General features: G+C 36.6%; 1 protein-coding gene across 4 annotated transcripts in view; it reads right to left on the reverse strand.

The window, feature by feature from the left end:
• Window positions 1–5,207: 5,207 nt before the first annotated feature.
• Window positions 5,208–14,276, reverse strand: part of LOC140171218 (protein FAM149B1-like) — a 64,113-nt gene continuing 55,044 nt past the window's right edge. For 3 of the 4 annotated variants that reach the window (XM_072194435.1, XM_072194434.1, XM_072194433.1), the window contains exons 9-13: window positions 13,385–13,603; window positions 12,606–12,750; window positions 12,249–12,374; window positions 11,696–11,807; window positions 5,208–10,509 (exon numbers count right to left, since the gene is read on the reverse strand). In XM_072194435.1, coding sequence (XP_072050536.1) covers window positions 10,373–10,509; window positions 11,696–11,807; window positions 12,249–12,374; window positions 12,606–12,750; window positions 13,385–13,603 — 739 coding nt within the window. In that variant the 3' untranslated portion in view covers window positions 5,208–10,372. The remainder of the gene's footprint in view (window positions 10,510–11,695; window positions 11,808–12,248; window positions 12,375–12,605; window positions 12,751–13,384; window positions 13,604–14,276) is intronic. The other variant, XR_011861577.1, reaches the window with a different exon arrangement.

Genomic DNA, 14,276 nt, shown 5'->3' on the forward strand with positions numbered 1-14,276 from the left:
TACTGGTGTTGTGAAGTGTGTTTATTTTGTGTTGTTCACTTTCATAATAGATGTGATCTGAGACAGTTATATTGAGACATAGAGGCGACACAAAGGAATGGTATGGGTTCTGTAAAGGCGATCACAGGGCTTGATATTAGGATGACATTTCCACCCCATGTGCATGATTATTTCTTAGTGAGGTCCTGCAGGTGATTTAGTTACCCACAATCATGGCTGAATGTTTCAAATGGAATAGCCCATTTCGGTGTAGGACCCAAATTCAAATCATTTTAAATCCATGTAGTCCAGTTGGAAAGTTTAGGGTTTGAATATGCTGTACATTTTGTGATTAAGGTTTGAAAACAAGTTTTAACTCTTTTGAAGACCTTGAAATACCTGGAAAACTTTGGTGACAAAAATATACCTTGCTTGAGTTTTGCCTCGAAAAAGTCAAACGGGTTAAATTTCCAACTTAATCAAATTGTTTAAAACGACATCAAATAGGTGAAATTATTCCTCGGGTCAAGACCAAACAATCCAGAAAAATTCGAAGTTTAGTCTGTCTGTGACGTGTGGTTCTTGAGTTAAAAGTAAAAAGGTCAAAGGTCGCACTTTGGACTGACAGGGGTCAAAAACCTAATAAATGGCTTGTATTTTAACCGAAATGGTTTCAAATTGCTCGTCTTGCAAGAACAGTTAAGGACAGTTTGCACCATCTAGGATGTATCGTTACATATCATCAAATAGGTTAAGATCAATACTGATCATTTGGTATTTTGTTCAAACCACACAAGTATTGGTAATAATAACGGGGGTGGGGAGGGTAGTATAGTTTGGCCTATCTGTGACATAGTTACAAGCAAATAGGTCAAAGTTTGTACCCTTTCATGTTACCTACAATGTATGTAATGAGACCTAGATGGTGCAAACTATTCTTGATTTGAATTGGTATTGAAAATAAAAAGAGGCCATTTATGAAAATCTTGAATGGTGTCTAGGTTTTTATCCTTGTGTAGCCCAACCTTTTGACTTTTTATGACTTATGAGAACCATACATTTTGGATAAGTTGATCCGACCAGAACCATACTTATTGAATCATTACAATCACAGCAAGATGCTGGCATGTTTTATAACAAGATCTGAGCAATTTTAAATTTTGCCCCTGTTTGATCTTTTTTGAGCAAGGTGCATTTTTGCCACCCAAGTTTCCCCACATCAAGTTGGTGTATCTTGTTCTTTTTCTTTCCAATAATAAGTGATTTGAATAAAGAATATTCCCAGTCTTCACTGATCACATTGTCCCTTCTTGAGCCAAACAAAATGAGGTAAAACAAAAAAAAGTGTTTCAAAACTGCCATGCCCATTTGTTTTGCGGTTCACTTTTGTCTCGGAGAAGTTGACCCAATTCGATTTTGTCCACTTCATTATCTTTACAAAAAAAAAAAAAAAAAAAAGGGGGGGTGGGACAATCATCAAGTGTTGACTCACAAATTGTTTTGCCTTGTCTATGACAAAATACAATACCATGCATTATGAAAGAACACAATCAGTACAAGATAGCTCTTGTCAATTGTTAATTTATTTCCAGTACTTCAAAGCACTGTACTTATGGCTGTATACAAACACATATCGATTACCATACAGCTGAAAAAAGATACATCTCAATTGTGATACATTTAAAAAATAAAATATTGTCTTGATATCTGCATACATATAAGTGTTATCATATTCGACCTAATTAGCACCCTTAGTGCTTAGAAGTAGTTCGCAGTGGCAAACTTGGAACAAATCGGGCAAACCAGACATCATTTATCGGGATGATATTTTTGTTATCTATTTTAAGTTTGCACTGAAATATGGTCCAAATTCTGTCACAGATTTGTTGGTGAATATTTACTGATTTTAGAATAATATTTGAGTATTAATTACAATTTCAAGCACAGGACATTAGGTAAGAAGTGTAACCTGTTACCTGTGTAATAAACAAGCATGAGATTTTTTTCAGGTTTCAGCCTGAATTCAGGCTTTTTGGGGTCCAAATTTCTGCACTTTCTTTTAATTTCAGCCTGTTTTTTTTTTTTTATCCTTTTTAGCTTAATTTCACACGTTTTTTCAAACTTTTCAGGTTTTTTCATGGATGATCATTCTCATGCCTGAATAAATATTACGACAAACCTGCAATTATTAAGGCTAGGCACTCCAATACTTAAATCAATTGCGAGGGGATGCTTCTGTGTATATGGAAAAGACTGGTTAGTACATTGAAAATGAAAATTAGAACCAGCGGTATAGGTTCCCTGTACATTTTAAGGGGCACTTCATATTCATTTCATTTAATGTTTATGAAATTTCCCCTGGACAATTTGCATGTAAAGTAATACTGCAATTCAATGCATAGAAATAAAAACTTGCCTAAGTACTGCAGCCTATTAAACTTCATCAGGGCCGTAGCAAGCGGGGCGGCCGGGGATGCCATGACCGCCCCACTTTTTGAGAAATTTGTTATGTTTTCTTTATATCTTTTATTTCAATTTGGGAATATATTTGTAATTTGGCCGCCCCACATTAGTGATGGCCGCCCCACATTTTTCAACCATGCTACGGCCTTGAACTTTATACCCAAATTATTGTGTAAAATACATTTTCCTGAAGAAAAGTTAAGTGAAAGGGTGCATTGCAGAAATTTAACTTCTCATGGGTTGCTAATTAGGTCAAATACATAAAACAAAAATTCTTACTTTTTTCTGCAAAACTCACTCTGGCCATCATCCCAATGTTAAGTGGGAATTCCCCCCAGTCAAAACTCTTGCCCCACAGTAAAAACCCAAAATTACGAAAAATTCCACGTTTTGCTACAATTTTGCCCCCCCCCCAAATTCACTTTGCCCCCTCCACGCCCCCCCTGCAAAAAATTCCTGGTGCCACCACTGCCAATGTTACTAATTTTTTCTTGGTGTGAAAAGGCCAAGATGTTATCAATTTTTTAAATTTTCTTTTCCATAATGCGGAATTTTGTCACAACAGTATTTACCACTTATAAATCAATCACAGGCTTCTTTTCTTTTCACAATATACTCTAAATGTCGTTGGTTGGTGGACCGTGTGAGTTGTGCAAAAAAACTGCCTTCATAAGAACACACTGTCATGAAAAGACAGCCTATACACTTGGAGGCACACTCGACCGTAGATGGAGTAAATAATAGCCTTGATACCGATAATCACATGATTATAAATAACAATGAAACAAAGGTAAAAATGGATATCACATTTTGTATAACAATGTCAGGCGGTGAGCGGCATGATAGATAGAGACGGTAAAACCACTCAGCTGTATGACACTTTCCTTACACTCGGAACACACTTAATTTCACAGCTGATGTGATCACTGGTACATTCATTAATTTGAAGGTTAGTTTGTGGGGTTCATTATCGAACCCCAACGGTTTTAGGTTGTATTAATATTATTTATTAACATACTTGTTACCGGCTGACAAAGGAAAATTCCTGAATTTAGTAAATTTGTGCCACACACCACCTGAAAAACGTTACATACTTCTGGTCAGTTGTTAATAATCATATGATTTATCCCCTCTATGGCTGAAGCATGCCAGTTAGAAGACTGGGCTATTGATTCAGTGTACATATATTTCAAAGGCAACAAGGTTTGTTCTTTTTCTAAGAAATTTTGTAATTGCATCAAATAAATACTAGTACTATAAGCAAAATATCTAATTCTCGATCATGAGATCCATCTTGGGTATGCACAGATATTTGCGCCGAGCATACTAAGCAAAGACCACACTCTAACTGAGCAAGCACATCTTTTGAGAATTGACCAATCACATTCTTTGGTCAAGGAATTGTGTTGTTCTACGAAAAGTACGCTGACAGAACAGTACGCTGAAGGTATGACCTCACATGATCGAGAATTAGATATTTTGCCTACAGCAGACCAGGCAAAATTCCCAAATGGGAGAAAATTGCAGTCATCAAAATGTGCAAAAAGCATGAAAATTTGTCAGTTCTGTACTTATTTGGTGACTGGTCATATCAAGGTGAACATTGGTATGAAACTGGCCGAAAGAATGATGCACAGGGTATTTTGGTTAATTTTGTCCATATATTTCTAGCCAAGGGGAAGCACAATGTTTAAACAACTTACTCATTCAGGAATGACTGTAACTAGAAATTGAGGTTTGCCCATCATTTGAATCAGTTGCCTGTCCTAATTTGACCTTTAAAACAATAACCAGACTTCTGCAGCCCATTGGGGCTCAAAGAGTTCAAATATGTGTTGTTATGGCCTTGTTTTGCAAATCTGGTCGACTAAAAGGTCAATAAACTTTCTCAACATCTACATGTACAATTATAATGTAGCATCTGTCAAAGGCATTAATTTTGCCAGTCCCAGGAGCAAACTCCCCTTCTAAAATGACTAGCAGATGGGTGGCTATAGCTAAGACGCTGTACACAGGACTGTAAAGTATGCTGAGGCTATGCTATGCTGAGTTTATGCCTGTGTAGCATACTATAAATCATTGCTCTTTCTTTCCACTTTTTTACCTTGACACATGCTTCAATGACCTACTACAGGACTGATTCATTTTAATCAGATATGTCACATTACAAATTTTAACCTACATTTTCAGCCAAACAAATACCGTAAACGTTCGCCTAATAGCGCACCTGAGCTCCTTTGCTTTGGGGTAAATTTCATGTACAAATAGAGAGCTCCCTCCTCTATAAATCCCAACGAGAATTAAGGGTATGCGCCCTTACTTGCTGAAGTTGCTGGTGGGATTTTTATGGGAGGGCAGTTTTAGTTTGTGTCTAAAATTCCAGTTATGTCAAGGGAGCCCATAGCGCCATTAGGCAAACGTTTACGGTATACATGTAATATTATCTTTGTTTTTAAATACAACCTGAGATATTACAAATACAATGTTTATACCAAATTAGTTATATATGAGGTGATCTTAAGTGATGGTTTTGAAGCCTACATGTGATACAGTTGTACCTATGTCCATCAGGTTTACATCAGGTGTCCCGATGTAAAACTATGTAAACTATAACACTGCACAATAAGTCAATTTAGTGCATATTTCAAGTACTTTTTATTGATGGTTAAGTTCTGGACGTATTATAAAAAGCAAATGTCATTGCATTAAAGCACAACTAGGTTTTTTTTTTGTGTGTGTGTGGGGGGGGGGTGTAGGGGTGTGTGTGTGTGTGTGTGAAAGCTGATGAAGCAGGCACAATGGATTCACAGCACATAAATTTGATCATGAAAGTGATTTCAATTTTGTTCCATCTTGAATAAACAATACCACAAAACAACTAGGTCAATGTCGATATACAGGAGAGGAAAAGTCTCCCCTTGGCACAAAAAGCTGGAAATTTATCAAATTGGTTGTAATATGTATCTTCCTCATATGGCCTGTTTGTGACCAAATTTAACTTTTTTGGGGGAAAATTAAACAATAAAATTGAAAATTCCTTTCTGCTTCCTGCTCACATATTCTTATCAAGTTATTTTGAAAGCAAGTCAACCCGGTGACTTACGTATTTGTGCCCCCCAGACATTGAGCTCAGCACTGCTGGCACCGGTGCTGTGTGCCCTTAAATTATTGCCATCAATTTCTTCATGTCCTCTGCAGGACCAAATGGGCTATTCCAGTTAAAATTCATGCACCCTATCTGGAAGACATGACCTTAATCTTCCACACAGGGAGTGTAGATTTAAAATTGAGTCACCATTCAGGTAACCCCTTTTGAAATTTACACCCCCTTTGTTTACGAGGTCATGTCTTCCATGGGGGGTGTATGGCTTTCAACTGGAACTGTAACAGCAATGAGGTCTAGATTCAAATCTGCATAACCAACCATCTTAGAGATACCTCAAACAGTGAATTGACACAATATCATATCAGATATATAAATATACTTTATGTACAGAACTAATGTCCATCAATTTACAAATATACATCTATCGTCCAAACATAACATTCACAAAAGGAATTTCTTCAAAGCAAATTTTGCAATGATTAAAAAAAATAGCTCTGAAGAAGAAAATTGCACCATTATTTGAAAAAGAAAATGACAAAATAGCTAGTATTCTGACAATATTATACCTCTCTTTTCTTCAGTCCACTTTTTCTTAAAGATATTAAATTCTGGAATACTCTTTACACTGGTTGTGTTAGGACATGGTTACATAGGGATCAGTGGTTGATTTCGCCGACATTGTGATGTATTGGAAAATCTAACCCACTATAAGCAGGGTTCGAATTCGTTTAAAAATTGTGTGTAGCATTCATCATAATCAGGATACTTCATATACTAAAGCACTATAAAAAGTGCTCTACAAATGCTAAATTGGGTAGCAGTTACTTCAAAATGTGGAGCAAACTGCTATGCGATACAGCCGAATTTGAACCCTGACTATAAGTCCCAAACCCATTGTATCTCTCCCACAAGAATTTTATGTTAGAGTTATGTGGGTTTGACTTTTATGTTAGAGTTATGTGGGTTTCAGGCCTGTCATAGGTTTAGGACTTGCAATGTGTTGTAAATATTAGTGAAATGAATCCTTAGGTTTAGGTTTGCAGGTTAGGTTTAGCAGGAAAAGTAACATTAACTGGCAAATTTAATGTCCAAATTGATTTGGACATTGAATTTACAAGTTATGGCTACTTTTCCTGCTAAACTTTTTTCATGGATACCTGTTGAACAATAGAATACCCTAAAAAGTGGATGTGAAAATCATGAAATACCCTTTGTGTAGTGAGGGGTGCAAAAAAGTCTGTTTACCAGGAGAACAATGTGTAAGATTACCATTGACAGGGTTGGGATTATGGGTATTTTGATGGTTTTTAGGGCTAGTGTTCAGTAAGAATATAGCAGAATTCTTCCAAATTTTTTATGCAGGACCAGTTTCATGTACCTAACACCTACCTATTACATCTACAAATAATTTCATAGCAAATTTGAATCCATTAAAATGTTCCAAATATTGGACGGTGGATTGATGGACTGCTTTTGAAGCAAAATTCTCTCAAAAAATATTTTAATATTAAAATCTCTTGTTGATAAAAGATGTTAGAATTTATTATAGGCTAGCCTGTGCAACTTTAATTCAAACCAGACAATATAACACTTCATCAGTGCTAAATGTAATTGCACATATGTGTACATCCATATCAAAACGATGCACTTGCCGGCTGCTATATGTGTCTCATTTCACATGATAGTTAGGAACAAATACCAGACTCATCCCAAGTGGAGGTCACTTCAATTCATCCCCATGTCACATGGTTTTAATAGGAATACAGAGAACATTCCTTAACCATGTGACTTAGGGATGATTTGAAGTGACCTCCACTTGAGATGAGTCTGGTATTTGTTCCTAGCTATCATGTGAAATGAGACATATGTATCGGCCGACAAGTGCATCGTTTTGATATGGATGTACACATATCACTTATCAAATCTTGTACTCTCCTATATCATAATCATGCTTAGGTCCCAATTCAAAACATTCACTTGATAAAGTCATGTTATTCAGCTCTTCAGATCTATTCAGATCAAAATTGGCTTTCATCAAAATTGTTCTGATAAGTCATGGTCACTATAGTGACTAAGCTTGGCAATTTTGTTTCCTGTTATTAACATTCAAATGAAAATATTGTGATGCCTGATGAAATTTCAAACCTAAAAGGAACTGTTTTTAAACAAAATTGCTTTGAATAAAAATAGTCTTTAAAAATTGTAGCAAATGTGACCAATTGATTCCTAGACTATAGTCACTATTTCTGAATGATAGGAACTAGATGAAAAAGGCAACAAACTTTGTTTCAAATATTTTGTTGATCAACTGAACTATACTTATCCTTTAATACAACAGTTCGACTACCAACCAACCCCAACTCAAATGAAACCAGAACCTTGTATGTCTATTTTAATGCAGCCTTAGTAGATACATATAATAAACAATTCTGGCAATAAAAAAAATTACTTTGTTATCCATCACAAACAGCTACAATCGTAGTATATTGTACCAAAGACTTGAAATTTCATTATACATTACAAAACTGCACAAACTAAACTTGCCAGGCTATCCTATAATTCATGTAAATAAAAATAGTTTCACAATAAAATGTTTTTGGTTTCACCAACTTTTCCTCTCTACCAAGTTACAGTGATCACCAAACCATATTGAGACATAAATGAATGCTCAGTGACGACATGGAGATAAACTTTGTTACCAGGGCCTCACATTTGACGAAAATTGATTCTCGCAAAGATTCTCCTTAACCTAGTTGCGAGAATCAGAATTGATTCTTCTCAAATCATATCCATTCCTTTGATCAGTCGAGTCTCACTTGATTCTTGTGTGTGAGAATCAATTTTGATTCATGCAACAGGCGACAAAATTGAGCCCCTGGTTACCAATGACTCAAAAGAACAATTTTACCAGACTTCTTTTGCTCATTCACATAGCAAACATACTAATTCCAATGATTGCAGTAAAAAAATGGGCTATTCTAGTTGAAATCCATACACCCCCTATAGAAGACATGAACTTAGTATCCCACACAGGGAGTGTGAATTTCAAATGAAGTCACTCATTCGGTAACCCCATTTGAAATTCACACTCCCTGTGTGGGAGATTAAGGCCATGTCTTCCATAGGGGGTGTATGGATTTCAACTGGAATAGCGCAATGAGTGATTCTGCTCTCCCAAGTAAAACTATGAATCTACAGTTGAGTGCACATGCAGGTAGGTTTTGATGGGAAACACACCACTTGATAATGTATTCATACTATCATTATAAAGAAAAAAATCTCACTCAAATTATGTAAAGACTGTTTTTTGACTTAGTAGGCAGAAAAATTGCAAAACATTTCATTCAGTAAGCTCAGTTTTCTTCTCATCTATCATCTATGGCACTTAATATTTCATAGTATATTCTGAAGAAAAGAAAGTACATTAACATGTAAAACAATTTACCATTGTCCGACTATATTGTCTGACTTGGCACAATAGACTTAATATAATAACCTTGCTTTAATCATTGGCACTGTACCAAGTAAATACAAAACCTGTAACATTTGTTTGTTTGTTTGTTTTTTGTTACAGCTAATGCATTTTTCTTTGGAATACATTGCTAGACATAGGAAATCAAGCCTTGTACTTCATTGCAAGTTGTCCAGGATTGCCAGTTGAGACATCATACACATAGAAAATTGTGTCACCTATCTAATTTCTGTACTGAATAATTGCATCTAGATAGGCCAGGGCTCTGCGGCACAAAGATGTATGTCCATTAGTCACCATTTTTTCAATTTTAGTAATTTGAAAGAATGGACTACCAATGATATTTATTTTTCAAAAATATTACAACTATTGAAATGACTACAATGGATTTGTAGAACATATAGTTATCTACACAAGCAATAGATAATGATGCTGTCATTGTACCGATGAGATTTACTCTGTGCGATCTAGATGTACTTATTCATACAGCAGCTAATGGACATACGCCTTTGTGCCGCTGAATTGTGCCCAATTGAATTGACAGTGGCAACACAAGCATGAGTGACTTGACAATTTCGGGTAATACAGCCTTAAGATTATATAGAAACTATGGTGGTTGCTTCAGGCAAACCTGGACAAAACTAGTCAGCCTCTTAACATTAGTAGTATGTCTCAAATTCAATTGGACTATGCCAGTTGGAATCCATACACCCCTATGGAAAACATTACCTTAGAGAGAGTGTGAATTTCAAATGGGGTTACCTGAAGATATCGAATGGGCAACTCCATTTGAAATCTTCACCGACTGTGTGGGTGACATGTCCTCCATATGGGTATACGGATTTCAACTGGAATAGCCCATTATGACTTTACGAGGACCATACCGAAAAAAGCACCTTCTCAAAAATGCCTAGAGCACATTGATCCACAAAAAAATTCATTTGTAGTTCTCAGTCGTAGCCTACAGCACATCGATCCACAAAAAATTTCATTTGTAGTTCTGAGTCGCATTATAAGCATACTGCACCCCAATAACCACATTATAGAGATCCAATGATTGATACATCTGTCTTGAAGTCTTGATGTACGTCACAACATCAGTGGAATAACTATTCTCATCATATTCAGCCTCTTATCTGCATAGATTCTAGATGCCACTCAACCCATCATTCTTCTCTTTCTATATCCGTCCATCTCGGAGTGGCGTTATCTTCACGCAACATTTCAGTTTACATACCAACTCTTGATTGCCATTACGCTTTTGTATGGTTTAAAAACACATACTTGATAATATCACACAATAGGGTCATTCTTGCATTAACAAAATGCAAAGCGCCCTCTTATAGCTAATGCTATAAGACTCTGAAATAATTTGGTTGAGGTCCACCAGCATATGGCCCTACAGAGCCTGTGTCCAACTGTGATTGTGACCCTGGGATACCTAAGCTGACACCAGTGATGCCTCCTGGGACATTGTTGCTACGATTACCTGAGGAATATCAAAGAAAACATTTGTAATAAGATATTGCATTATATTTATCATAATAAAGAATCTAGATGATATTATTTTAAAATATGATATCATGACTGTTGACTGAAACTTGAACCAGATTTTAAAAGAATTGTCAATTTTTTAACACCTTATTATAGTGCTCACTGTGCGGAATATGGGGTATATCTTAATTAAATATCAATGGCATATGGAGACCTTTTATACATGCAATTTAGTTACCTTCTGTATATTAAGATTTAATTTAAATCTGGTTAACCAGACATACCTATTTTGACGGACGAACCGACGTTGCGACTGAAACCTTCAGTCTTCAGCTGGGTTGTGATGCAAATGACCTTGAGTACCGGACACTTCCAGTATTGATGACAATGTCCTTTATGATTCTGTCCCAGCCGTGTGACAGCTTGGCCCGGACCCCTCCTCCACGGTTGAGAGATGGTTGCTCCGCTCTCACCCAGATTGCCTCTTTCACACCCCCTCAAACCAACGCTGCTCACGGTCTAAAATACGGACATCCTTGGTGTCAAAGTGGTGTCCGCTGGCTTTCAGATGTAGAAAAACCGCTGAGCATACGATTATGAAGAGGTTGGGCGTTTCTCCCATGTAAGAGTCTTGACAGGCTTGCTCACCCGAACAGCGTACCCCTTAGACCACTCCACTGATCCTACACTTGGGCTGCTTGTCATTGGGATGCACTAACCTGTCACACGGCTGGGACCGAATCATAAAGGACATTCCTCGTCGATTGTCATCAATACCGGAAGTGTTTGGTACTCAAGATCATTTGCATCACAACCCAGCTGAAGACCGAAGGTTTCAGTCGCAACGTCGGTTCGTCCGTCAAAATAGGTATGTCTGGTTGACCAGATTTAAATTAAATCTTAATTTCAACATACCCAGATGAATGAGAGTCTACACAGTTTTACCTTCTGTATAATTTCAATAGAATTTTTGTTCACTTTTGCCTGAGCTTACCATACCTTGTCAAAAAAATGTGTATGAAATTTATTCTTCCACATGGATATTTTACTATCACATGATTTTCTCAGGGCACTTTTCCCTGGAATAACATTACTGTCACTTGCTCACCCCGTCACCCAACCCCAACCCACACACAACCCGACCCCTCACACACTATCAATGCACAAATCCTTTGACTCACCTGTAGCTGAACCAGGTGGTTTATGCATAGTGTTAGCTGAACCAGGTGGTTTAAGCATACTGAATGCTTGAGGAGTTGATGATCTTCTACCTCCAAACGTTGGCATATCATCCTGTAAAAAAACCCATAAAAACTCATCAGCTGTCAGCATAACAAGAATTTCTGTTAAAAAGATATGTGAAGGAGAGCGGGTCTAATAAATGAGACATCTGTAACAAAAATTTGGGTGCCATATCCAGGGATAGGGAGGCGTCTCCGAGATTCTGAAAGTCACTATAACAATTTGTCATGAATTTCGCACACATCAACATACCAAGTCCTATTTTTCGGTCAACTTTAAAACAAATTATCAGTCAGAGATTTGACAAGTTTTCCCCAAATTGTTGGTAAATTAAAAAGATGTTGGTTACAGTGAACCATAATTGGTCTTGAAAAAGGGGGTTATTTATATACCAAAATGCGACCCATGTTTGCAGCACATCCATGTATGGCTATTTGTACCAGTACCCCTTCCCCACTATACAATTTGAAAATATATTTTACTTTAACTTACCCTGAAGGTGTGTGTTGTGTTTGGTCTTGAGTCTACAGCAAATGCATTGTACAATGCATTATTCCTAGGTCTTAAGCCTCTATCATCTACTACAGCACTTGATATTCTAAATTTATTTTGGCTTTTCTGTAAAATACATACACACAAAATACATGTTTATTAAAAATATAATTTCACAGTGGTATTCAAATTTATGGGTTATGTAGGTTTGGAAATGCCAAAGAAGTGATTAGCACAGAGCAGCGCCCATCAAAGCCTGTCGTTTGTCGCACATTTACAGGGCGCATGCATCAATCAGAGCAAGAGAGTACTGTATTTCTCTGGAAGCTAAAGTAATAAATAACTTGTAATACCTACCAAAGGTCTCATAGGAAACTGATTAGAGTTCTCTTGTGATGACACTTCTATAGGAGGTAGCGTTGCATTACGACTCCAGTGATGGTTGTTAGTTGGTGAGGCTGCAGGGTGGGGTGGCGAACCTAATCTATCATTTGCTGTGCCACTGCACAAGGAATAAAGAAACACAATGTGTTATGTCAAATGTTACAATGAGCTGGTTACTACAAGTTTTAAGCAGATTTGCACACTTAAAAATAAAGTCTTAGAAAATCAGTGTGATGATTATTATAATAATAAAGGTGACATGATTTTAGGATATGATCCAAGCAGATAACACTAAAGGGAAAATGTTTAAAATGTAAATCAAGAAATATTTAAAATTAAATGTGTTTATTATTTTTAAAAGTATAGTCCAACCACTAACAGAAACCATAAGTTGCTCACTAATTGACAACTGCCCCTTCACATTCATGTGATAAATAATTCATATTCTGCATAGTTAACTTTTACTTTGCATGTCAATGGGAACTGTTCATTGATCAGTGCCCCCAGCATATTGCTTTGGGATTTGTGGTTGGCAAAAAACACCAGGATTCTAACCTTTCCAAATATGATAAGACTTATATTGCTTTGTCAATGTGACTGAATAGGCAACCCAATTTAGCATGTTAGAGACAAGTGCACAAATTTTTTGCCAAATTTCCCAAATTCCTGTAATTTCCGGAAGATTTACATCCCTGGTGATTGTACACAGTGTCTCATATGGAAACAAAATAAACTGACTACTAGAAACTTACATTCTTTTCCCTGTTATCATTCCCTCTTTAAGCTGCGGTGTCTTAGACCTGTTATCTAATGGTTTCAGTTGTCCCTTTCTACCTCCTCTTGCTGACGGCTGCCTATAATTATTGTAGCTAAACTCTGACATCCGTACACTCCCTGGACGATTTGTCCTTGGTGCTATAGTACTGGAACCCGGTCTTGCTGTGTTAAGACCAAACATGGATGCATCCTCCCTATATTAGGAGAAAGAGAAGATAATTTAAATATATCAATTAGTATTGCTTTATCTTAGGGAACAACCCAAAAGTTCGATGAAGCCCTATAAACGTAAGTCCTTTCGTTAGAAGGCTTACCCCCTTCCCCCTCCCCTCTAACGTAAGTGTCAAATATCGAAAATTCCCACCCGTATTCATTGGGCACTCTATATTTATTTTAAATCATTTTGAAGCAACCACTGTAAAATGTCAATATCGTACTTCAGAAAATCCTTAAAAAAAGATCAACTTTGACCGATGTTTTAACTACTTCTTTACAAACGTAATCGGACTTTTTGACCCCCCTCCCTTATAGGGCTTCATCGAACTTTTGGATTGTTCCCTTATACTATAGATGTAAAAGATGTAGAATCACCCGACATGAAATTCAGCAATAATTGGAGCTGTGCAGAGTTTGGTAGGGCAGTATTATATAGAACTTTTATGTTATATCACTACATACATTCTAGACAGTTCACTGGTAGTTTTTACCATCCCAACAACGTTGATGCCATGTAATATACCAATGCGTGGAAAATACTGCAACTGGAATAGTGCTGCAGTGATGTAGATGTGTTATATAGATGTGTTATGTATGAATGATATAAAACAAATATTAACCAAGTTAAATTTGGTAGAAATATATATAATG

Source organism: Amphiura filiformis, chromosome 15, assembly GCF_039555335.1.
Source record: "Amphiura filiformis chromosome 15, Afil_fr2py, whole genome shotgun sequence".
Taxonomy (NCBI): domain Eukaryota; kingdom Metazoa; phylum Echinodermata; class Ophiuroidea; order Amphilepidida; family Amphiuridae; genus Amphiura; species Amphiura filiformis.